The 26,099-nt window shown below is 58.0% G+C and overlaps 6 protein-coding genes across 29 annotated transcripts in view; 3 read left to right on the top strand and 3 right to left on the bottom strand.

The window, feature by feature from the left end:
* Positions 1-293: 293 nt before the first annotated feature.
* On the bottom strand, positions 294-5,874 carry NUBP2 (NUBP iron-sulfur cluster assembly factor 2, cytosolic). 4 transcript variants are annotated; one of them, XM_039884915.1, is made up of 8 exons: positions 5,727-5,798; positions 5,086-5,156; positions 3,226-3,344; positions 2,880-3,078; positions 1,997-2,151; positions 1,756-1,866; positions 1,517-1,586; positions 294-962 (listed from the first exon to the last, which is right to left on the bottom strand). In XM_039884915.1, exons 4-8 carry the CDS (start codon positions 3,031-3,033, stop codon positions 817-819), a joined length of 636 nt encoding a protein of 211 aa, XP_039740849.1. In that variant the 5' UTR covers positions 3,034-3,078; positions 3,226-3,344; positions 5,086-5,156; positions 5,727-5,798; the 3' UTR covers positions 294-816. The 4 variants fall into 4 exon arrangements, with proteins under 4 accessions (XP_039740849.1, XP_039740848.1, XP_039740851.1 ...); XM_039884914.1 differs by lacking the exon at positions 5,086-5,156 and having other exon boundaries at positions 5,727-5,874; XM_039884917.1 differs by lacking the exon at positions 3,226-3,344 and having other exon boundaries at positions 5,727-5,783.
* A 131-nt stretch (positions 5,875-6,005) lies between these two features.
* SPSB3 (splA/ryanodine receptor domain and SOCS box containing 3) lies at positions 6,006-12,453 on the top strand. Of its 3 annotated transcripts, XM_039884909.1 has the most exons (7): positions 6,016-6,210; positions 7,603-7,740; positions 10,500-10,677; positions 10,777-10,964; positions 11,052-11,154; positions 11,234-11,359; positions 11,608-12,453. In XM_039884909.1, the coding sequence occupies exons 2-7, from the start codon at positions 7,615-7,617 to the stop codon at positions 11,946-11,948; spliced, it is 1,062 nt and encodes a 353-aa protein (XP_039740843.1). In that variant the 5' UTR covers positions 6,016-6,210; positions 7,603-7,614; the 3' UTR covers positions 11,949-12,453. The 3 variants fall into 3 exon arrangements, with proteins under 3 accessions (XP_039740842.1, XP_039740843.1, XP_039740841.1); XM_039884908.1 differs by having other exon boundaries at positions 6,006-6,210; positions 10,777-11,154; XM_039884907.1 differs by lacking the exon at positions 6,016-6,210 and adding an exon at positions 6,224-6,371 and having other exon boundaries at positions 10,777-11,154.
* EME2 (essential meiotic structure-specific endonuclease subunit 2) lies at positions 9,964-16,267 on the bottom strand. Of its 3 annotated transcripts, none has more exons than XM_039884904.1 (8): positions 16,016-16,267; positions 15,533-15,669; positions 15,001-15,096; positions 14,161-14,252; positions 13,877-14,048; positions 13,594-13,709; positions 13,229-13,418; positions 9,964-13,132 (listed from the first exon to the last, which is right to left on the bottom strand). In XM_039884904.1, exons 1-8 carry the CDS (start codon positions 16,236-16,238, stop codon positions 12,962-12,964), a joined length of 1,197 nt encoding a protein of 398 aa, XP_039740838.1. In that variant the 5' UTR covers positions 16,239-16,267; the 3' UTR covers positions 9,964-12,961. The 3 variants fall into 3 exon arrangements, with proteins under 3 accessions (XP_039740838.1, XP_039740839.1, XP_039740840.1); XM_039884905.1 differs by having other exon boundaries at positions 13,877-13,970; XM_039884906.1 differs by lacking the exon at positions 15,001-15,096.
* Positions 16,268-16,333: 66 nt separating this feature from the next.
* On the top strand, positions 16,334-17,620 carry MRPS34 (mitochondrial ribosomal protein S34). Its single transcript, XM_039884919.1, has 3 exons — positions 16,334-16,688; positions 16,829-16,871; positions 16,959-17,620. Exons 1-3 carry the CDS (start codon positions 16,368-16,370, stop codon positions 17,249-17,251), a joined length of 657 nt encoding a protein of 218 aa, XP_039740853.1. The 5' UTR covers positions 16,334-16,367; the 3' UTR covers positions 17,252-17,620.
* Positions 17,621-17,865: 245 nt separating this feature from the next.
* Positions 17,866-19,181, top strand: NME3 (NME/NM23 nucleoside diphosphate kinase 3). Of its 2 annotated transcripts, none has more exons than XM_039884923.1 (5): positions 17,866-18,059; positions 18,158-18,288; positions 18,380-18,481; positions 18,552-18,656; positions 18,748-19,181. In XM_039884923.1, exons 1-5 carry the CDS (start codon positions 18,014-18,016, stop codon positions 18,790-18,792), a joined length of 429 nt encoding a protein of 142 aa, XP_039740857.1. In that variant the 5' UTR covers positions 17,866-18,013; the 3' UTR covers positions 18,793-19,181. The 2 variants fall into 2 exon arrangements, with proteins under 2 accessions (XP_039740857.1, XP_039740856.1); XM_039884922.1 differs by having other exon boundaries at positions 18,552-18,664.
* A 25-nt stretch (positions 19,182-19,206) lies between these two features.
* The window catches only part of MAPK8IP3 (mitogen-activated protein kinase 8 interacting protein 3), a 50,497-nt gene continuing 43,604 nt past the window's right edge, over positions 19,207-26,099 (bottom strand). For 9 of the 16 annotated variants that reach the window (XM_039884892.1, XM_039884898.1, XM_039884895.1 and 6 more), the window contains 16 exons: positions 25,537-25,663; positions 25,294-25,389; positions 25,003-25,161; positions 24,139-24,301; positions 23,607-23,789; positions 23,327-23,516; positions 23,102-23,221; positions 22,943-23,023; positions 22,789-22,856; positions 22,532-22,680; positions 21,919-22,090; positions 21,725-21,838; positions 21,489-21,527; positions 21,115-21,294; positions 20,858-21,007; positions 19,207-20,780 (listed from right to left, as the gene is read on the bottom strand). In XM_039884892.1, coding sequence (XP_039740826.1) covers positions 20,659-20,780; positions 20,858-21,007; positions 21,115-21,294; positions 21,489-21,527; positions 21,725-21,838; positions 21,919-22,090; positions 22,532-22,680; positions 22,789-22,856; positions 22,943-23,023; positions 23,102-23,221; positions 23,327-23,516; positions 23,607-23,789; positions 24,139-24,301; positions 25,003-25,161; positions 25,294-25,389; positions 25,537-25,663 — 2,113 coding nt within the window. In that variant the 3' untranslated portion in view covers positions 19,207-20,658. Of the gene's footprint in view, positions 20,781-20,857; positions 21,008-21,114; positions 21,528-21,724; positions 21,839-21,918; positions 22,091-22,531; positions 22,681-22,788; positions 22,857-22,942; positions 23,024-23,101; positions 23,222-23,326; positions 23,517-23,606; positions 23,790-24,138; positions 24,302-25,002; positions 25,162-25,293; positions 25,390-25,536; positions 25,664-26,099 lie in introns of all 16 variants that reach the window. The other 7 variants (XR_005657782.1, XR_005657783.1, XR_005657786.1 and 4 more) reach the window with 1 other exon arrangement.

Genomic DNA, 26,099 nt, shown 5'->3' with positions numbered 1-26,099 from the left:
TCGCGCTCTCAGCTCTGCCCCAGACCCCGGTGTGGAGGGTGGAGTGGGCGGTCAGCACTAGCAGCCACAGGCCCCCATGCACATTTCTCCAGTATCTCAAATCCCTCTACAAATCCCCACCAAACTTCATTCAAACACATCCTTGCCCAGGTCTTCAAGGGTCTGTGGACAATAGGCCTGCTGGCCCAGGCCCTGGGACTTAGGGATGGATGCTGTCTGCTACAGGACATAAACCACACTCTGAGGCAGAGGCAGGACCAGGATGGAATGATCTAGAAATCTCAGACTTGTAATCGCGGTAGCAAGACATGTTTAACCACAGGCTCCTCTGCAGTTACAGATTTAATACCTTACAGGGTGCTCTCCTCTGTCACCACAATCAATTATAGTCCTGTAGGCTGCCGGGCACCTGAGGGTGAAAAAGTCCCCAGGCAGCCTCCAGATCCACAAGCTTTGTAGACAATGTGAAACTCAAGTGTCAGGAGGGGCCTGTCTGTCTCTGGGGCACGTGAATACCATGACATGAAAAGGGGATGTGCCAGCACCAGAGATTAGGCCATGCACCAGGATCCTACACTGTCCCCGGGGGCCTGCCACAGGCCAACCCAGCAGAACCATTCATTGTTAGCGCCTCTGGTGACAAAATGCTGCTGAGACACTGAATTATCTCCAAGGGCCCAGGCAGGGAGATGTGCGCACAGTGACAGCCCCACAGCCAGCCTTCAGGTTCCAGGAACTGCACACAGGACCTCTGCTTAAGTCTGGGAGCAAGAGCCTCACAGTGGCGCCAAGAGAAGATGTTTGAGGCTGCTTCAATCAGGAGAGCTGAGCAGGCGTCTCATTCAGAATCTTCTGGGCTATGGCAGAGAGTACAGGAAACGCAGGGCTCTGGGGGAACTCTTGGATGAAGTCTCGGCCATCCTCCAGGCTCCTCGTGAGCTCAGGGTCCAGGGGCACAGAGCCTGCAAAGACAGAAGGAAGGGCGAGGCAGTGAGAGTGAGGGCTAGGCGGCCATGTCCACGTACCTCCCACTGCCCAGGAGCTGCTGTCAGTGCTGCTTTAGCTCAGGGCGAACAGCGTCAGCAGCACTCTGGCTGAGGTGCCTGGAAGGGCTCTCAGCCTCAACTTCTACCTCAACAGCCAGGAGCCTACCCAGGAGGCCCAGGCCGGCTGCTGCAAAGAGCAGGGCAAGAAGCACTGGGCACATGTGGCCATGCACAACCGGTGTACCCCGACTCCCACCCCATAGAGGTGCTCCCAGAGCCAGAGCCGCAGTCACTGGGGTCTCAGGTGTCAGCTATGGGCTCCTCCTCAAAGCCTGGGTGGTGCCGCCTTTCCCTCAGACCATTTCTTTTCGGTTGGTCAGCAGTGACTAGCATAGAGATAAACTGATGCCCGCAGACGAAGGAAGACAAGTGAACATGGCTGCTGCCATCTTCCCCCACCTTAGGGGCAGTGGGCAAAGGTAGGCTGGACTACCTGGAGCAGAGGCTGAGGGGAGCCCTGACCCACTCACCTAGGAAGGGGACTCCAGCGTGTCTGGCCAGCTCCTCGCCACCTCCCCTGGAGAAGATGTTGGTACACTCCTAGGACAGAGGTGCAGGGTCCGCCTGAGGACTCTCTCCACACTCAAGGGGTGGGAGCCGAAACCAGGGAGCAGGTGGGTGGGGTGCAGCAACATCCTTACCCTCCCAGGCTTCCTCCTCCCCGACCCAAAGGCTGGTGGTGGTGGCCCCACAACTTCCCACGACTCACAGTGCAGTGTGGACAGACAAAGCCACTCATGTTCTCCACGACACCGATCACCCGCAACCCTGTCTTCCTACAGAAGGTCAGCTCCCGCCTCACGTCCCCCACGGACACTGCCTGCAGACCAGGGAAGAGGTGGGGCAGGCCAATGGGCACCCCGAACATTCGACCAAGATGAACGCAGAGTAGGGAAAGGAGCCCACCGAGTGAAGTGACACATGGGAAATGGGATGGTGCTCCGTAGTACCTGGGGTGTGGTAACCACGAGGGCCCCCAGGGGGCTGTAGGGGCGCAGGGCATCCACAGCGGCCATGTGCTCATCAGAGGTTCCCGGGGGCGTGTCCACAACCAGGTAGTCCAGCTGCCCCCAGGCCACGTCAGACACAAACTGTTTTATCAGCGCTGTAAAGACCCAGGGAGGTCAGGTGGCAGGGGTCTCAGGAGGGGTATCCCCAAGTCCGCCTCTTCCACCTGGCCTCCAGTGCACAGACCTTCCTGCAGGTCCCGTGACCCTGAGAGCGTGAGGGCTCCATGCCGCTCCTCACCCAGAATAGGGGAGCACAGTACAGCAGGAAGGTCCTCCCATCTGTTGGGCCACCCTGCTCCACAGGACTTGTGCTCAGGCCTCGGTGGAGGACGGCTGGGGCTGTGACCCTTCTGGGGTGCCTGTGCCCGGCCTTGGGGACACCTCACCTTTCACAGCCTTAGAGAAGATGATCTAAGTGGAAGCAGCCCCTACGCTGTACCCACTACTCACACTTGCGGCCTCACCACCAGCTAGAGGGGTTTAATGTCATTTGCTGGTGCAGAGGCGCTGGAGCCCAATCTTGCTCTCCCCCAACACACAGAGGGTGGGCTGGGGTCTGGGCAGACCCACCCTTCCTGCCCAGAAGAGGACCCTGTAGCAGATGGCCACATAACTGTACTTCACTCTCATCGCCCGCACCCATCAAGTGGAAGTGCACACCAACACCAGGCTGGGGCCTGACTGCTCAGACGAGCAGGAGGCCCTTGGGGTCAAGAGGGCCACAGCCCCAGGCTCCTGCAGTTTTGGCTTTTTAATCGAGCACAGAAGGGTTGGCAAGGGGAGGCTGTAAGGTTGACAGTGCCATCCCCTACCCGGTCATTACCATTCTTCTTGGGGCCTCTCCACACCACAGCCTCATCTGGCTTCTCCAGGAGGAAACCCACAGACATGAGGGAGATGCTCTGCTCCTGGTCCACGAAGACGGGCACCCAGCCGCTGTCACACTGGTGAACAGCCTTGCCCTCTGCCCGGAGCATTCGGGGGATGCTGGGGCCACAGAGGTCCACATCAAGGATCCCCACCTGAAAGGAGGCAGGATGTCTGCATGGCATGTAGGGGCCTCCCAAGGCAGGAAGAAACCAGCTGGCTGCCCTGTATGTCTACTGCAAGGGGCAGGAGCAGTAGCTCAAAAGTGGACAGGCGCAGTGGTTGGGGACAGAGGTGCTCACCTTCTTGCCTGCATGGCGCAGAGCCAGGGCCAGCTCCGTGGAGATGGTGCTTTTCCCGACCCCACCCTTTCCCGAGAGGACAAGGATGATATGCTGGATGCCGGCCAGGTTTCCAGGCTCTGCTCAGAAGGGTAAGAGGGGAGACCCTTTGCATTCACTGCTCGCTCACTGGGTCATCACATACCTCCCGCCCTGAGACCAGGGGAGTCCTGAAACCTGTCTCTTCCACGGAAGGTCTTCCTGCAGTCCCCAGACCTGAACCACTGGTTCCTCCAATGCTGCCGCTCCCACTACTGTCTGAAATGCCCTAAACCGTTGTTCTTTCTAGTGCATATGTGTGTGCTTGCACACACAGGCGATGGACCAATAAGCTGCTGCTGCCCAGCTTATTCCGATGGAACTAGGTAGAGACTAATGCAGACGGAGCCATTATAGCCATGAGGGACCTCTTTGCCCAGGTAGCACCCACCCCTCTCCTCTGGGGTCAGAGAGGCACTCGAGGCAGCCTTGGCCTCCAGTCTCAGGAGGGACACTTACAGTTCTGGAGATCCAGAGCAGCTGCAATCATGTGTGCATGTATATGTCAGTGTCACCAGGCTGCTAGCTGTGCCTTAAGAAATGCCAGGTACACAAGGGCAGGTACAGGATGTACCTGCGTCCTTGGTCATTCCCACACAGGTCCTGGGCCCAACAACTCTGTGGATCCCTACTGGCCACCAGCCACTATGCCCCAGCTTTTCTTCCTTCCAAATGTTACCAAATACTGTTGCAATCCTTGCAACCTGCATGAGTTGCCATCTGCATATACACAACCCTCAGTCCCTCTGCAAAGCCCCCACATTCTTGCCCCAGCGCCCTCAGGACCTCACCATCCTGACTCCTGCCTGGCCTCCAACAAGTTGCTCTCTCTGCCACCCTCCCTGCACACCTGGGTCCTTGGGTAGGGCTCAAGCATAAATACTGTCCCTCCTCCTGATCCATTTCTCAAGCATACTTTCAAAGGCCTCCACCTCCAAAGCTTCCCTAGGAAGAACTGAGGGCACCTTCCCTGGCTCTTAAGCAGGTCCTTGTCATCACTGCATTACAGTGCTTGTCATAGGTCTGCTTCCAGCATGTGGGGCTGGGACATCTTGAAAGGTGACAAAGGGGAACCACCCCCATTACTGTCTGCAAACACCAAGCCCCAGACCATGGCTCCAGGTCACCCTTGTGGCAATTGAAGAGATTATTTACTTAAACTACTTAACATCAAATGGTATTTGAGAGTCAACTTCACTTTTGTTGGAAGAGGAGGGGAAGGCTCTGGTGGAAACACGAGAGCCAGATCTGGGTCCTGGTTCAGTCAAGCTCTTAATTGCAAAGATCTGCTTTCCTCACTGGTGGGAGTGGGGAATTCTATCTGAGACTCAAACAGGACACTCATGTTTTCGTCAGGTAACTGGAAGGAGCAAAGAACTTCTCAGACAGCAATTCTTACCGGTCAGCCAAAGAACCTTTCATTACTAAGTAAACTTATAAACAAACCAAGTATATTCACTGAGTGCCTACTAGATGTGAGAGGCTGTGATGGAAGGGGCAAGAAAAGTAGTACCTCCCCTGAGAAAAAAGAAACCTACATTGCTAACAAGTCCCTAACAAATCCTGGTGAGCCTCATCAGTAAGTCTAACCAATCGCGATTATTTGATACACTGGATACATCTATAAGAAAGATAAAACTGACATCGAGGACTGCCTCAGGGCACAGGGAGGTCAATTTTTTTTTTTTTAACCGCATACTCTGTTAGGCCTTTTGAATTTTTATGTGCATCTTCCCACTAGTTAGCTCTTTTTTGACTGATCAATCTAGAAGATATTCCTACCTTGTAGTGAATTTAACACGCCGTTTCAGATTTTTTCCCTCCAGTGTTATGATCTTATGGATGAGTTCAGCCTGTAAGAGTTTGGTGCCCAAGGCATGAGGCCAGAGGCCTTTCAGAAGATAATATGGCAAATCCCTATTTATGAAGGTCTTTTTTGGTTAATTTGTGCAAATCTAATTATATCCGCTTGTATGTATTCCGTCCCACACTGCTTTCATTTTTCTTTTTAAGTATTAAGCTTTAGAATGCTAGAATAAAACTTCCACAAAGAATTAAAAGCATGTGATGTTCCGGCTTCTTTTTAGAACCCTGTAAACGAGACTCTTTCCTAACTAATAAAATCTAAGCCTCAAATTTTGCCGCATCACCGGGATACCAAAACAAACAAACAACAAAAAACCCATGGCATAAAACTTGGCAGAATTGTGTTTTTAACAGCGAACATGTTCTCTGCCTGAACTCAACGTCTACGAGCAGCGCCGCGGTTACGTGAAAACTTGTAACTTGAGTTACAAGCAGAAGTACAGGTGCGCCTCCACGACCCTCACAGTACAAATAAGACGATTCGCTAAACACCCGGAGCCCCGACCAGCAGTTACGGGCCGGCTCCTTGCCGCTCCTCCCGGTACCAGCGGACTCACCCGCTGCCTCCTCCATCTCTTTCGTTGAGCCGCGCGGCTTCCGTCCGTTCCACTCGCTCCGTCCGCCTCCAGTCAGAGTGAAGAGCTTTTGGGCCATTGGGAAGCGCGAGCCCGTCCCCTGGTTGCTCTTGATAGGCCTACTCGCGCTTCTCTCAGCCAATCAGATCACACGACGGGTGTACGCAGGTTCCGGCGCGGACAACGTACAGGAGAAGGTCCACTTCCGTGTCAACGCCCGACAGCTTGAGATGTGACCAATGGGGATGCTGAGTCAGGATTGATAGGCCCAGCAACCCCTTGGCAAGAGCCGTGTGCCGCGCAGCCCGTCCCCCCCGCCGAAGCCCCGGGCAAGGAGCGCCCGCCTGCGACAAGTGGGACCAATGAGGCGCGGGGGGCGGGTCGTGGGCGGGGATTGTTTACGTCTCGCTCGGGAGCGGAAAGTGGGTCACGGCAGGCGGCGGAGCGCGGCGGCGGAGCAGCGCAGGTGAGGGCAGGTCGCGTCTTCGCCTTCCCGCCGGACAATCTGGGGACCCTGCGGGACCGCCAGCGGTGGAGCCTGGCTGTACCTTTGTTCCCTCAGGCGGCGCCAGGGCCCGGCGGGCTGCCCTGCACAGTAGGCCCGCCGCCGCGCCAGGAGTAGAATTAGTAAGCACCTCCCGACACTAGAATTAGTAAGAGGCCCCTTGCTTCGAGGCCAGCGATGTGCCGCCGGCTTCGGGGAGGGGACAGTCTCATGGGCTGGTCATTTCACGTGCATCGCGTGGCGCCGACTGTGCTCTGCAGACGCAGCGGATGGTGACTAGGCCAGCCGACTGGAGCCGGCTCCAGGACTGGCTCCGGCTGGCGGGTGAAGGAGCCGCGCGGCGGCGTTGCTGGAGGGAGGGGAACCTAGCTCTGCAGACGGCGCTTTCATCTCTGGAAAGCAGTTGCCTGCACTCGTACACTGACAGCTCTAGCCTTTTCGCTTTGGGGGACCTCACTACGGAACAGTCACTCCTTTTCTGGGGACTTCAGTCCGGAAGAGAGCTAGGCAGTAGATCATCATAGAAATCGAGGTGTTACTGTCAGTAGGATACGGAAGCTGAGAGCCAAAGAGAGAAGGGGAAGGCATCCGGGCAAAGGGCAGGGAAGAACTAGCAACTGGGACAAGGCCAGTGTGGCTTCGAGAAGCGCAAGGGAACTTGATGGGTTTTGGGGGATTTTGTCTTTTATCCTAAGAACTCTAACAAGCCCTGAGTTTTAAGGTTTGTTAAGATTTACTTAAAATTTAAAGATGTTTCAAAAACAGTTTGGCTGTAGGGAGTGAAATGGGTGGGGTGGTACCGGGGTGGTGGCAACGAGTAGCACATATGGATTCAATGCATGTTTTGGAGGTGGCATGTTTTGGAGGTGGCATGGGGATGTGTGGGTCCCTTGGGCCATGATGGGAAAGAGGAAGGATGGTCAAGGATGACTCTTGTGAGTATGGCATGAGGAACTGGGAGATTGGAGATGCCATTTGTCAAACTAGGCAGTGGAGGAGGAGCCAGGTGAGGTATGAGATGCCTGAGGGACATATAGGCTGGACAGCTGAGTTCCTGAGGCTGAGCTCAGAGAGGGGCTGAGATATACATTTGAGAGCCATGTATGTCTGGATGGCTTTACACACTCTCTACCTAGGTTTTATCAAGGTGCTTGGACACTGCAGTGAGGTAGGAGCTTGTGAGGAGAGTTCTGGAGTCCCAGCTCAGCACCCACGTGACTCATGAAAGCCTTCGCCTTTGCGGGGGTGCTGGCACAGTTGGCCAAGGGCTAAGGGCAGGGGTAGTTGGGAGACCTTCCAATATTCTGCATGTTTCATTTGCTTAGAACCTGTTTTTTTTTCTCCCTCTTTCAGATCCTGTCCACAATGGCCAGGCGCCCCCGGAGCAGCAGAGCATGGCATTTTGTCTTGAGTGCAGCCCGCCGAGACGCAGATGCCCGGGCTGTGGCTCTGGCAGGGACCACTAGCTGGGGCTATGACTCTGATGGGCAGGTAGGTCACAGCAGATGAGGTGGGTACCGCTGGACTAAGGTGTGGAGACCTCCGAGGCAGACCATGCCTGAAATGAGACCCCCCTGAGGGCAGAGGATAGAAACAATAGGATTCTACTGCTCACTTAGGGTTTACCATGATTAAGGACCCAGGTGGCCCTGGGGGTAACAGGACCTCATGACAGATGCCATGTCCCTCTCTATACTCTTTTCACTGAAGAGGGTGGCAGGTGGTTTTTTTGTCAGTTCAATCAACAGAACATCTCCATTCCATTTACTCTGCCAGTTTCAAGGTAGCCATCATTAACTCAATGTGCACCCTGGACAGTTCCTGTGTGTACAGATATGTGCTCTATATTCATGTATGTGCATGTAAAAAAAAAAAGGGATCTTTTGTTCTCAAATACCATAATTCCTGTGCCTTCCTCCACTCAGTGGCTTCAGAGTTCTAGGAGCCCAGAACTGTAGAGGTGGTCGGTACAGCAGCTTAGCTGTTTGTCTCAGTGCAGGCTGCCTGATGTACCTGCGGGCTTTATAGCCAGAGCCTGGCTATACCCATCCCTGGTGGAACGGCAGGGCTGCATGGCCTTTGCACCTATTGTGGCTTCTGTCACTTTAGACCGGAGCCAAAGGTTGGCTCCGCCCTGAGTACCTCCATTGCTTCCTGTCTGTGCTGTCTCAGCTACCCTGCATTGTTGCCCTGGCTCACCCACGTGTCCTGGGTGGGGGTAGGTACCGCTCCTCCCTAGAGTGAGGGCAGCTGAGCCCTGTGGAACCAGCAGGCCTTGGGGGAGAATTTGAGGTGACTCTTCTGGGTTGCCAGTGTCCTTCCTAGGCCTCTTCCTGGGGCCTCCCCAAAATCTCTGCCCAAGCCAGCAAGAGGCCCCAGCCTGCATTCCTGCCCTGCTTCCAGCTCATCCTGACTACATGGCCTGGAGCAGATTGTTCTGTCTGTTCCTGCCTTGCTGGCTCATCATTGTGGGATGCCGGAGGTGTCAGGGGGCTGGGGTACAGTGTCTGACACATGCTTGCATGTGGCTTGCCCTGTCATCTAATGGGCCTGGAGTAGGTAGGTGTGTGCGTGCGTGTGTGCGCACGCATGCGTACAGGTGAGTGTTAACCCAGCACCTTTGAAAGCTGAACACACACATCTCCCTTTCCTTCTACCCTTATGGCTTGCATTTGGAGCAGGTTTGCTCCCTGCCTAGGTTGACCTCCAGGCCTGTGGTACTTAGGTCTGTGCACCTGACTCCATGGGAAGGGGGTTGCCTCTGCCTGGCCTGCTTTGGCTTTTGGGGACCACCATTCCATACTAGTAGGGTGATTTAGGCCTCCTTCCAGTCTCTTTTCTTGAGTCTGTCTCTGACTGGGGCTCAACCTCCTCAGCTCAGTTTCTCTGGTTGATTCATGAGCTTCTGTGCGGGCCCTGGGTATAATAGGAAAGAATCGAGGACCTGGCTCTTTCCTACAGTTTCTGTTCCGGTGGGAGGCAGGTCAACAAGACAAAGGAGACTGTCAGGGGAGCAGATGAGAAGGAAGAGGTCCTGGGAGGGAGGGCTGGATGAGCCTCTTTGAGTTGATACCTGAAAGCTGCCATTTAGGAGCAAAGAGACTCTCTCCCTGCCATGACACGTGAGGGAAGAGGGGCCAGGCCAGTGGGGTGGCTGTTTGGCTCTGATGGGAGGTGAGGGCTTTATTTTCAGGTTGGCAGGATCTATACCAGGTCAGAAAGGGGAGCACCCAGAGGCCAAGAGACTGAGGATGGAGACTGTAACCTGACCAGGACCCTGAGCAAACAAGGGCTGGCAAAGCAGTCAGGCAGAAGCTATCTGAACCCTTTGGGCCCTAGGCAATGAGACCTCATCCCCTCAAGGGTTAGGCTGAGGTCCAGAGTCAAGGTGGGCATCTGGTAGGGTTTCTGTAGTTTCAGAGAGGGACTGATTAGGTACACAGAGAACATCTGTTGCTGGTCTCCAGGAGTGTGGATCAGTTGGTTGCCAGAATCTGACCAGCACAGGCAGGGATCAGGCCCTGGACTTGGAACAGGCACTGTGAGGACTAAGACCCACACCCTGCAGGCACTCAATGAATATTGTCCTATGACAGAGGCTTAGATTAGCAGCATGAGACCCCTGAGCTTCTCAGGGTCCAGGATTAGGGGTTAACAGCCACCACATGCAAAGATGACGGGGGCTGTAGCCCAGGAAGGCAAGTAAGCACTGTCACAGTGAAGAAGCCCTCACTGGAACACAGCTGGCACCCGTGGGGAGACCCAGACTGCCTTTATTAGGTCAACAGTGGACTTTGCCAAGGGGACCCCCTGCTTCAGGCCACCCTTGAGGGGGGGCACAGCTTACCCATGATCTAGACGCTGCCTAGAGGATGACGGCCAAACACAGTCCTGCTGTGGGCTCATCAGTGCCTGGGCCTCCATGCTCCCTTGGTTGTGCAGAAGTGGAGTCTAGCCCTTGAGCCCACTCTCAGGGAGCCAGCAGCCTGGTAGACCTTTGGGAAGGGCCTCTGACTCTGAGTACTCATCCTTGCTGAAGGCCTCAATTCCTGAGCCAGAAGTGTCAAGGGTCACTCTGGGGGCACTATGGAAGGGTGAGCCAGCTGTGCACTTGGGACCTGAGTGAACTCCCAGATCCCTTCCTTTGGGTATCAGAGCAGTTCACCCATTGGCCTGGGGGTGGGGGGGCGTTTGGGCAGATGGAAGACAGAGAGCACAGCAGCGGGTAACAGTCTGCCCTTTTTTCCCAGCACAGTGACTCAGACTCTGACCCTGAATACTCGTCCCTGCCACCATCCATCCCCAGTGCTGTTCCCGTGACAGGGGAGTCCTTCTGTGACTGTGACAATCAGAGTGAGGCCTCCTTCTGTGGCAGCCTACACACGGCCCACCGGGGCAAGGACTGCCGCTGTGGGGAGGAAGATGAGCGTGAGCACCCAGTGTGGGGCCACCTGGGCTGGCTGGGGTGGGCCTCCAGGTCCCGGTTGGGGTTCTGGAGACTGCCCCAACCTGGGCCTCTCTTCTTAGATTTTGATTGGGTCTGGGATGACCTGAATAAGTCTTCAGCCACCCTGCTGAGCTGTGACAACCGGAAGGTCAACTTCCATGTGGAGTACAGCTGCGGTACAGCAGCCATCCGAGGCACCAAGGAGCTGGGGGAGGGCCAGCACTTCTGGGAGATCAAGATGACCTCACCTGTCTATGGCACCGACATGGTAAGTGGCTGGCAGGGCATGATAGGGGGACAGATAATGCTGAGTGCCTTGGCCCTGGGCCCCCTCTGCCCTGCTTGTTATCCCCAGATGGTAGGCATTGGAACATCAGATGTGGACCTGGACAAGTACCACCACACGTTCTGCAGCCTGCTCGGCAGGGATGAGGACAGCTGGGGCCTCTCCTACACAGGTGCATGGGGCCCCGAGGGCAGACAGGCTAGGAGGGAACACCAAGCAACAGGGCTCACCCCCACCCTGCTGTCCGCCAGGGCTCCTCCACCACAAGGGCGACAAGACAAGCTTCTCCTCGCGGTTTGGCCAAGGCTCCATCATTGGTGTGCACCTGGACACCTGGCATGGGACACTGACCTTCTTTAAGAACAGAAAGTGCATAGGTGAGGGTGGCTCGGACCTGGGGGTGGGGGACATATGCCTGCAGGATATGACTGCTATCAAGAGCCTGTAGGAAGCAGAGGCAGGGGCGCAGGCTGAGTGGTCCCAAGGTTTCCTGAAAGGCTGTCCTTGAAGAAGCCTGAGGTCTCAGGGTCTCCAAAGGTGGGGAAAGCACAAGGGCCAAGTCCTCTGCTATCTCAGGAGGATGTCCCCACCTGGCCCAGAGTTCAGGCTGTGCCCCCTCCTCCAGGAGTGGCAGCCACCAAGCTGCGGAACAGGAAGTTTTATCCGATGGTATGCTCCACGGCAGCCAAGAGCAGCATGAAGGTCATCCGCTCCTGCGCCAGTGCCACCTCCCTGCAGTACCTGTGCTGCCACCGCCTGCGCCAGCTTCTACCTGACTCCGGGGACACACTTGAGGACCTTCCTCTTCCACCTGGCCTGAAGCAGGTGCTACACCACAAGCTGGGCTGGGTCCTGAGCATGAGCTGTGGCCGCCGCAAGTCCCCTGCGTCCTCACCCAAGGCCACAGCCAGTCCCAGCAGCCCTGAGACCCGGCGCTGCCAGAGGAAGCGCTGCCGACGGACCTAACTTATTTTTCAATGAAAACTGCCTTCTGGGGTTGGGCAGCATTTTCTCCATCCCTTCCTTTGGGCCATGCTCCAGGGCAACCGGAGAATGTAGAGTTGGGCCCAGGTCTGTCTGGGCTGTGCCTCTGCTGTATGAGGCTGGGATAGGCCTTGCTACAGGGGCTCAGGGGCCACAGGCCCTGCGATCCTGAGATCAGTACTATTCGAATCCATCTGCTTCCTGTGCTGGGTATGGGATCTGCCACTTCTCTTCTCGGAGTCTCCTGGGAGTGGCCACCCCAGCTCTTCTGGATTCAGACGGCAGGCCCAGAGGTTGTGGTCTGCAGCTTCGTTAGAGGTCAGCTCTTCCTGTGGTCATTGGCCTTGGGAGGCCTTGGGTTTGTCTTCACTTGCTTTGCATGTTGTCAGCTGCTGTTCCTCTTGTCCGGGACTGAAACCACCGTAATAAACTTTGAGTTTATGTCTAACACCTCCACAGCAGTAGAATTAAAAGAGTCTGGATTGAGGCCTGGGGCTCATGTGTGTCCATGGTTTTTCTCCTGTAGTTTTGGTCATCTCAATATCCTTGGGAAGAGGTGGCCTGGTTCTTGTTCCCTGCTTCTCTTCTCTGAAGGTGCCACACCCAAGCCTCCAGGTGACTGGTGTATGTCCCCAGCAGGGACTTGGGTGCTCCCTAGCCCTTCCTGGCTGTCCCAGCTAGCCACTAGGCCTGCAGCCCGTGTCTAAAGGGCCCAGAGCATGTGAACCCCACCTCAGCCCCTTCAGCCCCCCTGGCATCTGCTGGAATTTCTTCTTCTGTTCATCCCAGTTATCCAAGAACCTTCCCTGCTACCCATGCCTGCCCCTCGGGGTAAGGCTTGACTGAGAGCCCCTTCCAGGCCAATGCAGATTATGCTAGATGGCTGCTCTCCTCCCCCCACTCCCCACCCCTTGTGGTTTCTGGTCAGTCCCTTGCTGGGCTGCCTGTTGTCCTGCTGGTTGGTGAGAGAAGTCCCTGAAGGTCTAGCAGGAATGTCAGGAGCTCAGGTCCAGCAGGAGATCAGGATCGGTGGAGGTCAGGAAGAGGTAGATGCGACGAGAAAGGTCAGGCCCTACCCTTCGGGGCCTCTTGCCCTCGTCCACCTTGACAGGAAGGTCAGTCAGGAGGGCCAGGCGCTCCTGCTCCGTGCCACAGGCCACATAAGCCTAGGGCAGGCACAGGGATAAGCAAGGCGGGCCTCAGGGACCCTATGTCTGTAGATATCTGGGAGTGTTGGGGGGGAGGGTAGGGAAAGGGCCCACCTGCTGCAGAAGGCGTGGGGAGGGGTAGGCAGTGACCACAGCGTCGGCCACGGCTGGGCTGACTCGGTTGAACTGCCTGATCTGCCGCCACCAGGCCCCCCACAGCCCTGTGCCATCTCTTGTCACTCGCTCGCCTGCCATCCAGCGCCCAGCAGTGCAGAAGGAAAATGCCTGGAACTCCCGGAACTGCCTGAGGACAGGGAGGGTGCAGGGAGGCTTCTAGAGGCTTCATCTCTCCTGACCACCAAGACCCCCAGCTCAACAAAGCCCTTAGTCATCTGTTCTCAGGCCAAGGATGCACCACCCTCCTGGCATTTCTGTCACCCTCCCAGCCACAGCCATCATCTGGGGTGGAGGTCACACACTTGAACGGGCGCTGGGCGAGGGCCTTGGTGAAGGTGCACACGTGCTGACTCAGCTCCTGCCAGGAGGCCACTAGCAGCACGTCCAGGTTTGCCCAGAGCTGCAGAAACACCAAGGCCTAAAGAGGCAAGCCATGGGAGTGGGTCAGAGAAGGGCTCCCCTGGGGGACACCCAGCTAAGACAAACCCCGCATGCCACCCTGGGACCAAACCCAGTTGCTGGGCCTCAGTTGCCTTAGTGCCAGAGCCAAGGCCAACTACCTCACCCAACCTGACGTGCCCTTACCTCTTCCACTTCAGACCAGCTGACCGCCACCTTAGCATGGGCCACCCCTGGATTCTCTGGCTGCTGCATCTCCTGGGTGTCGGGCTGGCGAGACCTGAGCAGAGGTGACTGTCCCTCCAGCTCCCAACACCCCATTTGTCCCACCCTCCTTGAGTTCTGGTTCCCCCACCGCCTAGCAAAAGGAAGGGTTAGCTATATCACAGCAGCCTTGGAGCTACCCCAACCTTTTTCCTGAACTTCCCCATCCCAGCCAGGCCTGCTAAGAGAGTGAGGGTGGCCGGTACCAAAGATAGGCATCTAGCCCGATGACAGCCAGGTGAGGGCAGGCGGGGCTCTCAGGAGGTATCCAAGGCACCGAGCAGGTTGAGCCACAGATCTGCAAGTCAAGAAGGTTTACCACATCTGTTCCTCCGGGCTGCAGTAGGCAGAGCCCATAGGCCACCATACCATTGCCAGTTTGCAGAAAGAAGGGGAGCAAGAATGACCCAGTGATGCTGGGATAAGACTGGAATGGACCTGCTCTGCTCAGCTAGCTCTCTAGAAAACAAGCTGTGTGCCTCCCACGAGGTCAAGGGGACCTACAAAAGCCTCCAGGAATGTCCCAGGTTCCTAGAAGTGCTGGGCTGAGTCCCCCTCCCTAATTCCTGGTCCACCTCTGTACCCAGTCTGGCATTTGCCTGGCAACAGGTACCTGATAAATGCTGAACCTCAGACACTGGGACTGGGCAGAGTCTAATCTAATGACACTCTGATGCAAACATCAGCTGAGCAGTCCCCATTGCTCCTCCAGCCTGGCGGGGGCTGAGCTGTTTGCTGTAACAGGTGGACGGCAAAGCCAACCCGAAGCCCCAGGCTCCCTCTCACCAGTTTCCTGCCTCTGGCTTCTGACTCACCTCTCCAGAGGGCCTTCCTTATCCTGGCTTCTGCCCTCTAGAAGCAGCTGCAACTCCCATATGCTCCCTAGCCAAGAGTCCAGATGGTTTCTCCTATCTCAACCATAACATCTCGGTTGCTGATCAGAGAGGAGCCCCAACCCACTGCACACCCTCTTCATCCCCTCTGCCTTTCAGCAAGACTGGCAAAGCAGCATTTCCAGGCTGGGAACCCAACCTCCCACCGAGCACCTGGGTCAGTTGGAGGACACCCTGCAGAAACTCCTCAGGCTCCAGCAGCAGCAGCAGGAGGTCCTGCTCACCTGCAGCCCACACCTCAGGAGGCACCTGTGGGGATATCCAGGAGCATGGCTGTCTATCCTCCGCCTTGAGTGCCCCAGGGCCTTTCCCTGGGCATCACAACAGCTCTGAGGCTCATGGCCACAGCAAATACCATATCCACTAGGACAGCTCTACAGAAGCCAATGTGGTCTCCTGCTGAGACCAAGACTAGCCCTAGTCTGTAGGGCCGGCTGGAGCACTGAGCACAGCCTCAGTGAGGGTGGAACGTTCCTCTGCACCAGCTCAGTTCAGACCCTGGACCTAGCCCTGCAACTGACCGGCAGAGCAGCTATTACCCCACTCAGCATCCCCCATTCTTAGTTTACATGTGATTACAGCAGTTGCCTCATTTGAAATCAATGAGGTAAAACACCCAACCCAGGGCCGCACTATGTAAACCCAGGAAATAAGGCTGCTGGTGGCAGGAACTAGGGGCACTCACACTGTGGAAGCAAGGTTCTGGCTTCACTCTGCTCCACCTGAGGCTCCGAGCAGGGCGCTGCGGATCAATGTGGTACTCACAGCCCAGGGAGTCCAAGGCCTCCATCAGGATGTCAGCACCAGCATCTTCTAGGATGGCTGGGGTGGGATGGAGAGACAGCTGTCACTCCTTTCCCTCCCTGTGAGGACGCTACTCACAGCAGACCCGCAGCCTGAGCTGCATGTTATAAATGCACTGATTCCCCTCACTGGCTGCAATAGCGCAGACTGGGTTTAGATCCCTAAGTCTGTCTTTTAAATAAGCTCCCAGGTGGGAACTCCGCACCAATTTCCGGCCAAAAGGCAGCCTTAAATGCCCCTCTCACTCCGCAGGGGGCCGGGGACCACCTCCCAGTGATTAAGGGGAGCTTCCAAAGGCCAAGCTCTAGCAGAAGAGCAGCTTCTTTCAGCCCCCACCCGCCCTCGCCCTGCGCCCCGGGCGCACCTGGGTCCACACGCACTACTAGGCGCCGCAACGCCTGCTCAGGCCGCAGCAACCGCAGCGCCTCGGCCGCCGCCCTGCGCTTCTCTGCCGGGTCCCAGGCACTCGCGGCGGCCTCTGAGTCGGCTTCCGCGCCAGTGGGGCCCTCGGTGTCTGAATCTGAGATCTCCCAAGTCGAGGGCCGCCGCCGTCCCCGGCCCCGTTGCGAGACCCTGGCCTTCGCCATGGCCCGCCCAGCCTCTCCACTGCTTCCGGCCGTGTTTTAGGGGAACACCCGCCGCTTCCGGCGGCGGGCGGGCTTCTTGACACGCCTCGGCTGCGATTTACAGCCGGAGCGCGGAGGTGCGGACCGACCATGGCGCGGAAGAAGGTGCGGCCGCGGCTTATCGCCGAACTTGCTCGCCGTGTGCGGGCCCTGCGCGAGCAGCGGGAGCGCCCGCGGGACTCGCAGCGCTACTCACTGGACTACGAGACGCTGACACGGCCAAACTCCGGCCGCCGGCTGCCGGCGCGGGCCTGGGCCGACGTAACCCGCGAGAGTCGCCTCCTGCAGCTGCTCGGCCGCCTCCCGTTCTTCGGCGTGGGCCGCCTGGTCACGCGGAAGTCCTGGCTGTGGCAACACGACGAACCGTGCTACTGGCGCCTCACCCGTGTCCGTCCAGACTACACGGCGCAGGTGCGTAGCCTGCTCCCGAGCACTGCGGAACAGCACCGCTCTCCGCCGTACGCAACTTTGTGGGGTGGGATCTCCTACATCCTGATCTCTGGGGGGCAAGAAAGCTTTCTGAGCTGATTCCCTCCCTATTTGCTTTGCAGAACTTGGACCATGGGAAGGCCTGGGGCATCCTGACCTTCAAAGGTAAGACATCGGAGACCGGGTGGGTTGGCTGCTGGCAACAGACTTCCCAAAGTGCGTGTGCAATAAATCTCGTTCTTCTTTCCCTAGGAAAGACGGAGAGCGAGGCCCGGGAGATCGAACAGGTCATGTACCACGACTGGCGGCTTGTGCCCAAGCACGAGGAGGAGACCTTCACCGCTTTCACGCCAGTGTCCGAGGATACTTTTCGCTCTGTGCCCTACCCACCGCTACTCCGGGCTATGATTCTAGCAGAGCGACAGAAAAATGGGGACACCAGTATGGAGGAGCCCATGCTGAATCTGGAGAGAACACACATAGCTCCTTGGGATTACCCTGGGAAACAAGTGACAAAGAGAAAGGCCAAGGGCACTCCAGTCTAAAATGTCGGAACCGGCAGGCTGCCTAAAGGGTGTTAAGATGCTGGGCACAATTTTGATGAAACTAAATCTTTGAGTTACACCTGAATCAGCTCCCTGGGAGCCTGGATCCGACCTCCATGACTTGTTCTGAACAAGGAAAGAAAGGGGGTGGTGCCAGACCCTACACCTGTCTTTTTTGTCCCTGTTGTCCCAGCTCCCAGATCTGACTGAAGGGGCAACGCAGGAGACGGCTGCTAGGGGAAAGCTGAAAGCAGCGGGGCCAGCGGGTGGCACCTGTCACTTCCAGGCTGGCAACCCTTTCCCCATCACGTGTTGCCTCAGCCGGGCCCCTGGCAGAAGCTGTGAACGCGAATAAAGGCAAATGAAGCAGCCCCGGGGTCTGGTCTCTTCGAGTTTGGGTTTGGAGGACTATGGCGAGTTGTCTGCTGGGGTGTGGGGTGAAAAAGGCTGACAAACGTGGTTAATCTGGCCCTGTGGATAGACTTGAGCGAATTGGGGGGACACAGACGCGGCTGTCGTAGGGCCTCAGGACCCCATTCCGCAGGGGTTCTAGGGTGGGCGTGGAAGACAGGCACGGCCTCACTGCATCGCCTGCGTTCCCCGAGTCCCAACCCTCCTTGCCGCATCCACCGAGGCAGCCGCAACAGGCAACCGAAAACTAAGGAAGGGGATGGGGGAGGTCGGGCCGCGGACCCTTTAAATACAGGCCCCGCCCCGGCCCTCCTCCCCGTCAGTCTACGCTCAGCTCGAGCTGCCGCCGCCATGATCTGTTTGTTGCTGACCATCTTCGCTAACCTCTTCCCGGCGGGTGAGCCGCGCGACTAGGGCCGGGGGTCGGGCAGGGCCGGACAGAGTGGGGAGGGACTTTGGCCGGGTCTGACGCGTGCGGCCCCGCGGGTCCCGTAGCCTTCCCCAGCGTGCATGAGCGCACCTTTCTGGCCGTGAAGCCGGACGGCGTGCAGCGACGGCTCGTGGGCGAGATCGTGCGGCGCTTCGAGAGGAAGGGCTTCAAGCTGGTGGCGCTGAAGCTGCTGCAGGTGAGGGCTGGGGCGGGGGTCGCGGCGGGACGGGAGTGGGCGTGGGAGGGGCGGGGCTCCAGAGCACGCAGCCGACCCCCTCCCTTCCCAGGCCTCGGAAGAGCTGTTGCGCGAGCACTACGCGGAACTGCGTGAGCGCCCCTTTTACGGCCGCCTGGTCAAGTACATGGGCTCCGGGCCAGTGGTGGCCATGGTGAGTGCTGGAGGGCGGGTGGCGCGCTAACCCCGCGCCCGCGCTGAGTCCGCGCCACCTTCGTCCGCAGGTGTGGCAGGGACTGGACGTTGTGCGTGTCTCGCGGGCGCTCATTGGGGCCACAGATCCTGTGGATGCCCCGCCTGGCACCATTCGCGGGGATTTCTGTATCGAGGTCGGCAAGTAAGGCTGGCCCCAGTCCCAACTCCCCCGACTGAGCTGCCTGGTACCCCAGCACTGCGCTCATGCACAATTCTCCCGCGCAGGAACGTGATTCATGGCAGCGATTCCGTGGAGAGCGCCCGCCGTGAGATCGCGCTCTGGTTCCGCCCGGACGAGCTCCTGTGCTGGGAAGACAGCACCGAACACTGGCTATATGAGTAATGTAACCCAAGGTCCGGGCCTCCTCCAGAGGCAGAGGACTCAAGTCTGGGCGCCTGGGGCTTCTAAGGTAGAAGTGCTCTAATAGGTTGTGGATGACTTTGCACTCTGGGCTCCAGAGGTGATGCTCTCAGAACACTCCTTCTGAAGCAGGGATCAATCACAGTACTCCTTCAGGACTTCCTATAGGGCAGATGGGTCTGCCCAAGACCTGGCATGCCGTTTGCAACACGCCTGGAAATGCACCAGGGTGTAGACCCTGGCCCTCAGGTTGGACCAGCATTTCTTTTTATAATAAACAAGAAAACTCTTGTGCTCACATGGTTTGGATCCAGGGACACGGGTACCATGTTAAGACATTTATTACATACAGAGCAGATACGTGAGTTTGCAGGGCCAAAGCCTGAGGAGAACTGTCACCCAGCCACTTCCCCCAGCTGCACCCAACCAGATAACCCCCAAGTCATTTATGGCCCTGTGGGAACAGACAAAGGAATTGACGTACATCACAGTGGAAAGTGGCAGGGCGGTGGGGAGAAGCCTGCAGTGGCACGTGACTGCAGTAGTGCCTGGCTGGGCTGTGGGATGGCTGCCCAAGATCTGTGCTTCTCTGGTGGGAGGTGGGTGGACAGCAGGGCCTGGGGCTGTCCTGGTTAGTGCCTTTCAGAGCAGGACTAAGGCCTGGGCAAGTGGGGAGGCAGCAGTCCAGGGCCATACCTTTCAAAGCAGGCAGGCACATGCTCCTAGAGCCAAGCGAGGTGCCCCCTGTCTTAGCCCTTAGGGCCTCTGCTGTCAGCCTGTCAGTTGCCCTCAAAGGAGCAGGCCACACCACCGGCCCAAGGCACTTAGTAGCCTGTCTTGGGAGCTGAGCTCCTTGGAGACTGCTTGGGAGGCAGGCCCTGGAGCACACCTTCCCCCATCACCCTGAGGCTAGGCCTGTGTCCTCAGACTGACCCCAGGAGAAGCCAGGGGCTTCCCCTTCTTTCTGAGGCCTGAGCCTGCCCTGGCAGCCTGAGAAATTCCACCCTAGGGGCTTCCAGGAGGGGCAGGGCTCCAGGGCCTGCTTCTACAAGGTGGGTCTTCTGCCCAGGAAGGGGGGAGGGGACATGAGTCAGTGAGGGCCCATGAGAGCCTGCCATATAGAACGATCAAGGGGTTTGAGTGGAATGAGGGCATCTGTCTGCTCAAACAGCTGCCCCAGGAAGCCTGGTTACGTGCTTTCATGCCAGTTCCCAGGTTGGGGTAGGGGGTTGGGTGGGAGGGGAACCCAGGGAACCCAGGGAAGGCAAGAGGCTGGGCTGGTTCCCTTAGGGCTCCTACCCCTGTGGAGAGCAGGCAAAGACAAGTGGGCTTGAGTGGGGAGACTTGATGGGGTGAAGTCCCTGCTTACTGCTCTGGGGGTCTTGGGAGTAAATGATGGGAGTGGGGAGACCAGGGTATTTCTGGGAGCCACCTGGGGGCTGCCCCGGCCCAGCCCACCCTGGGACTCTGCTTCGTTCTGGCCCTGTAGTGCCCTGGAACTGGACTCTGGGTTCAGAACCTAGCCAAGAGCTGCTGAGAAAACTGTGTCCCCAGAGGTTCTGCCTCTCCCACCCACTGCCCTCCTCCACCCAGCCAGACCCGCTTTGCTGCTCACCGCCCCCTGCCGGCTCCTGGGCCAGACCTAAGGTGAAAGCTGCAGGTTGAGAGGTTAGAGAGGGACTGACAGGCTGCCTTAAGGGGCAGGTCATGGCAGGTGGGTGGGGTGGGGTGTATGTACACAATGGCATCAGGCAGGGGGCGGTGGAGACCATGCCTCACTCGGGGGAGTAGGACACCTGCCACACGATGATGTGGCTGCGCTCGGCCTTGGACAGCATGGGCTTCACCTGGCTCACTTCCCCTGCATTCTCCTCCGACTCATCGTCTTCTCCATCACCTGGAGAGAGAGAGCAGCTGACTGAGGGGTGAACCCTGCCTGGGAATCCCTGGGGCCCGCAGGCAGTGCCCACTCACCGATGCGGAAGTCAATGTAGCCCTCCCCACCGCTCAGCACCAGCACATTCTTCAGTTTCTGGCCCTCTGCATCTGAGGCAGGGGCGGCAGGCCCAGGGCTCTCAGACGGGCTGTCCAGCACGCTGCCATTGAGAGTGGCCAACACATTCCCTGTCATGGGGTACAGGGACCTTAGCAGGGCAGCTAGAGCCCCCAAGCAGACTCCTGAAGGGAAGATACAGCTGCCACTCTGCAGGAATTGGAGCACAGTCCCTCACCTGGCACTGAGACAAAGAACTTGACAGCGTCACGGTGCCCGTGGAAGCAGAGCTGGGCCTGGGCCATGGAGCAGTAAGGGATGAAGCTGCTGGCCGATTTGTCACTGCTGTCATCACCGTACACGTGGATGACGCCCCCTGGGCGGGCCCCCTCTCCAGATGTGGGGGATGTCTTGTTGGCTGGAGACAGAGTGGGACCCAGAGGGGCTGAGCCCACTGAGGGGTTTGACAGGCTCCCCAGCAGAAAAGGGTGGCAGATAGGAGAGCGCATGCCTTTCTGGGGCCCATGGTGAGGGGCAAGGCCAGCCACAGCCCTGAGCTGTCTTGGGCTGGGTGATTTTTTCTGAAAGCAGGAAGCAGGCCCCTGGACTTACCTCGGAGCCCCAGGAGCTGGCCTCGATGTAGGACCACGGCTGGGGAAGTGAGGGGCAGAGCATGGAGGGGAGAGGAGAGAAGCAGTCACAGGAGGGGTGGGCTGAGGGTTGGGTGTTGCCAGGATAGCTCAGCATCCTCCTGAGTGTAGCCTGGCAGAGCACGCCCACCCCAGGACCCTGCCATGTGCACCCTTTAGCGGCCATCACCATCTCTGCAGATATATGGGGTCACTCACTCTCAGTCAGTGGGATGGAGATGACAACTCCGTTGCCGGTGCCCACCCAGAGGCGGTTGCCGGCAATGAGCAGGGCAGTGATGCGCACGAAGGAGAAGCCCAGCTTGCCCGTGCCTGGAGGGAAAGGGGAGGTGGGTCAGTGCTGTCTTCTGAGACCTCCCTGCCTCACCAGGCTCACCCCAGCACAGCCTTACCCAGCATCTTGCTGACATATGGCTCGATGTCCACATCCTGCAGGTGCTGGTGCGTGTGGGCATGGTACAGCCGCAGCGTGGAGTCCAAGCGGATAGACACCCACACTCCGTCACCAATCCATGCCAGCTGGCGCACCTGGCTCTCCCGCCGTGGGTGGGCATCAAATGACTTCTGAGGGGTGACCATAACCCATCAATGGGAGTGGAGGGAGGGAAGCTGAACCTTCTGCAGCCAAGGCTTCACCTCAATGTCCACTCAGTTTGCTGCAACCTTTGCTCTAGCACCTGATTTGCTCCCATGGGTCCAGGCTGCTAGGAGGAGCCCCAGCCACCCACCCCACACCCTGGGCCCACATATGGGCAGCTGAAGGTAGGTATGTGGAGCCCATGTGGGTGTCAACCTGACTTGTTTCAATGTGAAGTAGCCGGTGGGCTCCAGAAAGACTGGCATTCACAGCCCAGCTGCCCTGTGCTTGCCTTTGACCTTGGACAAATGAATTACTTCCCTGAGTGTGGTTCCCTTTACCCCATGAAACCCCCAATATCTATCAGAAGGTGTGTCTGGCAGCAAGAGCCCCTTTCCCTCCCTGGAGCACATGTTATCAGCGCTTACCTCGATCTGCATTGTCTTGGGTTGGATGACGTGCACCTTGTTCTTGTAGCCGCACCAGACGCGGTCGTACACAACGGCCATGCAACGGATGGAGTGGTGTGGGTGGCCCAGGTCCATCAGGTGATAGTTGCTCAGGTCCCACTGGCCATCTACAGAGAGCCCACCACACATGTTCAGGCCTGGCCGGGGCCCACACTGGCTCACAGTAAGGATGGCTCACACCTCCCACCCACATGCCCACTGCTACCAGGACTTACCTTCGCCTCGGTGGAAGATGGCCAGAGTCCCATCTGCCAGAGCTACCAGCACTCGTCCTTTCACATGCCTAAAACAGAAAGATGATGAGCCAGGCTTAGGCCGGGCCATCCTAGACCCCTCCCGATGCCCAGCCCTTGGCTAGGAATCACGTACACCAGGCTCAGCACGGAGTCCTTCAACTTGATGGAGTGCAGACACTTCTTCCAGTTGGCCACAGCTGAGTGCACGTACAGCCTACAGGAGGAGGCTGAGGTGGGCAGGGGGCTTGCTCAGGGGGCCCTCCCCAACCCCTGCCCCCAGAACCACATTTACCAGCCATTCTGAGCTCCCAGCCACATGGTGGGCGCAGCACTGCTGCTGGCCCCCTCGGGGTCTCCGCGAGGCTCTGGCTCAGGCTGTACTCCACACGTGTTGGCCTCTGGCCCGTTCTCACTGCAGAAAGCGTGATGATTCCAGGGTGACCCATGGAGGCCTGTCCCCACCCACCTCTGCCAGCCTCCCCTCCCCTCCATCTCTGCCCCATCTGAGAGAACCCACCTGCCAGGCTGGGCACTGGGGGGTGGGGCAGGGGCAGGGTCGGTGAAGACGTGCTCCGTGAGGGGCCCAGGCCGCACTGCAGCTGCTTCTGCTTCACTGGGCCCAGAGTCAGGAACCTCTGTGGCCTCTGTGGCCTCCTCCGTGGACTGAGAAGGATTGACTTTCCCATTGGCGACAGCCGCCACCTCCCCTGTGGATGTGAGGGGTGAGCTTGGCTGGGCAGGGGGAGGAACGAGGGGGCAGAGACAAGGCGGCTCCTGGGCTCGGGCTTAGGACTCACCCTGGCCCTTGTCCAGCACTGGGGTGTCCCCTCGGGAGGAGCAGTTGCTCCGTGGCACGTTGCAGCGAGTGGCACAACCTACCAGGGTGATGCCGGCCAGCACTCCGTCCGTACCAGAGTCCTCAGGGTTCATGTCGCTGTCCAGGAAGATCTCCCCCGGAGGGTAGTCACTGTCACTGGCCGCTGTAGGAAGTCATAGCCCTGTCACCCCATGTTGAGGAGCCCCTACTGCAAGACCAAACCCAGAGCTCATGTCCCAGTGGGCTGTGGGAGAGGAGATGGAGGCTGTCTGCTGAGGCCACCCCACCTTCTTCTAATTGGGTGAAGGTCACATTGTTTTCTCCTGCATTTTTAACAAGACCACCAGCAAGCCCCTGCTTGGATACTCCACCACCAGCTCCCGTGTGTCCATGGCATGCCACAGAAGGCAGGTGCCACTCTTCAGGCCTCTTTACTTAACATCCTAGTCATCGTCTGAGCAGCACAAACCCTGCCGCCCTGGGAGCTGGCTCAGGCTTGGGGCGGCACTCACCAGGGATGCTGGAGATGCATAGAACGTGGGCATTGCAGACAGTGAACTGGTCTACGACGGTGCCTGGCTGGTTGGCATCGATGATCACCACTTTGCTGGTGGTCAAGGTGCTGGTGAGGATCCACACACGGCTGGAGGTGGCGTCAGTCTCAGGCTCTTTTGCCTGTCAGAGCACAGGAAACCGGGCCGGTGCTCAAGTGTGGGCGACTCCAGCAGCCACATGAAGTTGTGGGGGCCTCCTGGAATCTTCAGGTCTATCCTTGCCCATGGCCTTAAGGGACATGGCTATCCTCTCCTGTAGCCAAGATGCTGAGCACTCAGAACTGCATTTTGTATCTAGGTCGCTGGCACACAGTCTCACTCCACTGGAAAAGACCATGAGCTCTGAGCCATTAAGTCAATGGCCCCCAAATCAAGCCAGGACATAAAAAACGAAGCCTTAGACTCAAAGTGTGAAGCATTTTCTGTTGCCTTCTTTGCTTAGCCCCTTCCACTGCTTCTTTGTAGGTCGTGAAATGTGTTCCTTGTAAGGAAAGAGAAGCCCCAAAGGACCTGATCGCTTAGGCCCTCCTGCCTGCTGAGCCTTGGCCCCTCTGAACGTTCCTGCCCACTGCAGCTCCTGGCTCCTGGGCACTTGGCTAGAACTAGGAGGCAGCTCAGGCCCGGGCTTGCCCTAGCAGGGAGAAGGGTGCCTCAGATGAGCCCAGTTTCAGGTACTGTCCCCAACTTTCCTCTGTTTTTGTCACTCTCACCCAGCCCCTGGTGCTGGGCACAGCCTGAGCATGCAAACAGCAGAGACTGGCATTGCCCAGCCACCTAGACATGACAAGAGGAGGCAGCCCTGGTCCTGCCTGCCACTCTGACCTTCTTCTTCTCGGGGGACGTGTGGTTGCTCTTGGCTTCTCCTTCCACTTCCCGGTCGCAAGTCAGAGGGTCGCAGCCTGGTGCGGGCTTGACTCCATTGCCGGTGTGGTCCTCGCTCGGTTTCCACCCACTCAAGTTGACACCCGCAGCACACCACAGCTGAGGGAACAGAGGCATGAGGGCTTCACACATGCGACAGGGCCTTCCCCAGCTTCCCAAACCTGCCTGGACTCAGCTTCCCGGCAAGGACCTCTCCCTGCCTCGCCCCCTTCCCAGTCAGGCCTTGTTCACCTTCATAGTCGGGTCCTTCTCCACCAGAGGGCGGCAGTACACAGGGACAGGTACGTTCTTCATCCGGGTGTCCTCCTGGCCCCCATTGGGACTCAGCTGCAATTCAGGCAGAGGGGCACTGTGGGAGTGAGGCCTGGGGAGGCTCAGGTTTGGCTACCCATCCTTTCAGAATGGGGGCTGAGGCTGTGGACCCACCCTATGCCCCCATCCCACCCGGTGCATGTGCACTGCGCCCCGCAGCACCTGCTTGTACTTGGCCGGCAGGCTCCAGCCGCAGGCCTGCAGCCGCCCATCGTCGTTGCGCACGTGCTCGCGCACCTGGCGGTATTGCTCTCGCTTCTGCTCCCGCCGGGCAGAGGAGGTGCAGTCACTGGGCGGGCAGGAGGAACAAAGGAGTACTTCTCAGTCTTTGGTGGCCTGAGATCCCAGGGCTTGCCCTGCAGAGAGCACCCGATTCCCTGGGAGCTCTCACTCCTAGACCTGTCCTGTCTTTTCCTGGCCGCTGAAGCATGGCTCCTGGCCATGTTGGGCGCCCACCTGATGGCGTGGCTCTCCCTAGCACTGGGCTTGGAAACCACACCCAGCACCTGCCTTCATCCAGGTGCCCATTCTGCTGTCCCCTTCACTAAGGGCCAGCTGGCAGGACCTACAATGCAGCATCCCTTCCCCCTGAGTCTTCCCAGGGAAACTTCCACAGACTCTGACACAGGCACAGAATTCCCCACCTTTGCCCTGGAGCCGAATTCTTGGTTCCAAAATGAAGAAAAACACAAAATTACAAGTAGAAACTTATTCTCCAAGAAGAA

The sequence above is a fragment of the Pteropus medius genome, unplaced genomic scaffold (assembly GCF_902729225.1).
Source record: "Pteropus medius unplaced genomic scaffold, Ma_sr-lr_union100, whole genome shotgun sequence".
Lineage (NCBI taxonomy): Eukaryota > Metazoa > Chordata > Mammalia > Chiroptera > Pteropodidae > Pteropus > Pteropus medius.
Note: the sequence above shows the minus strand (reverse complement) of the source record. Positions and strands in the feature narration are given on the sequence as shown.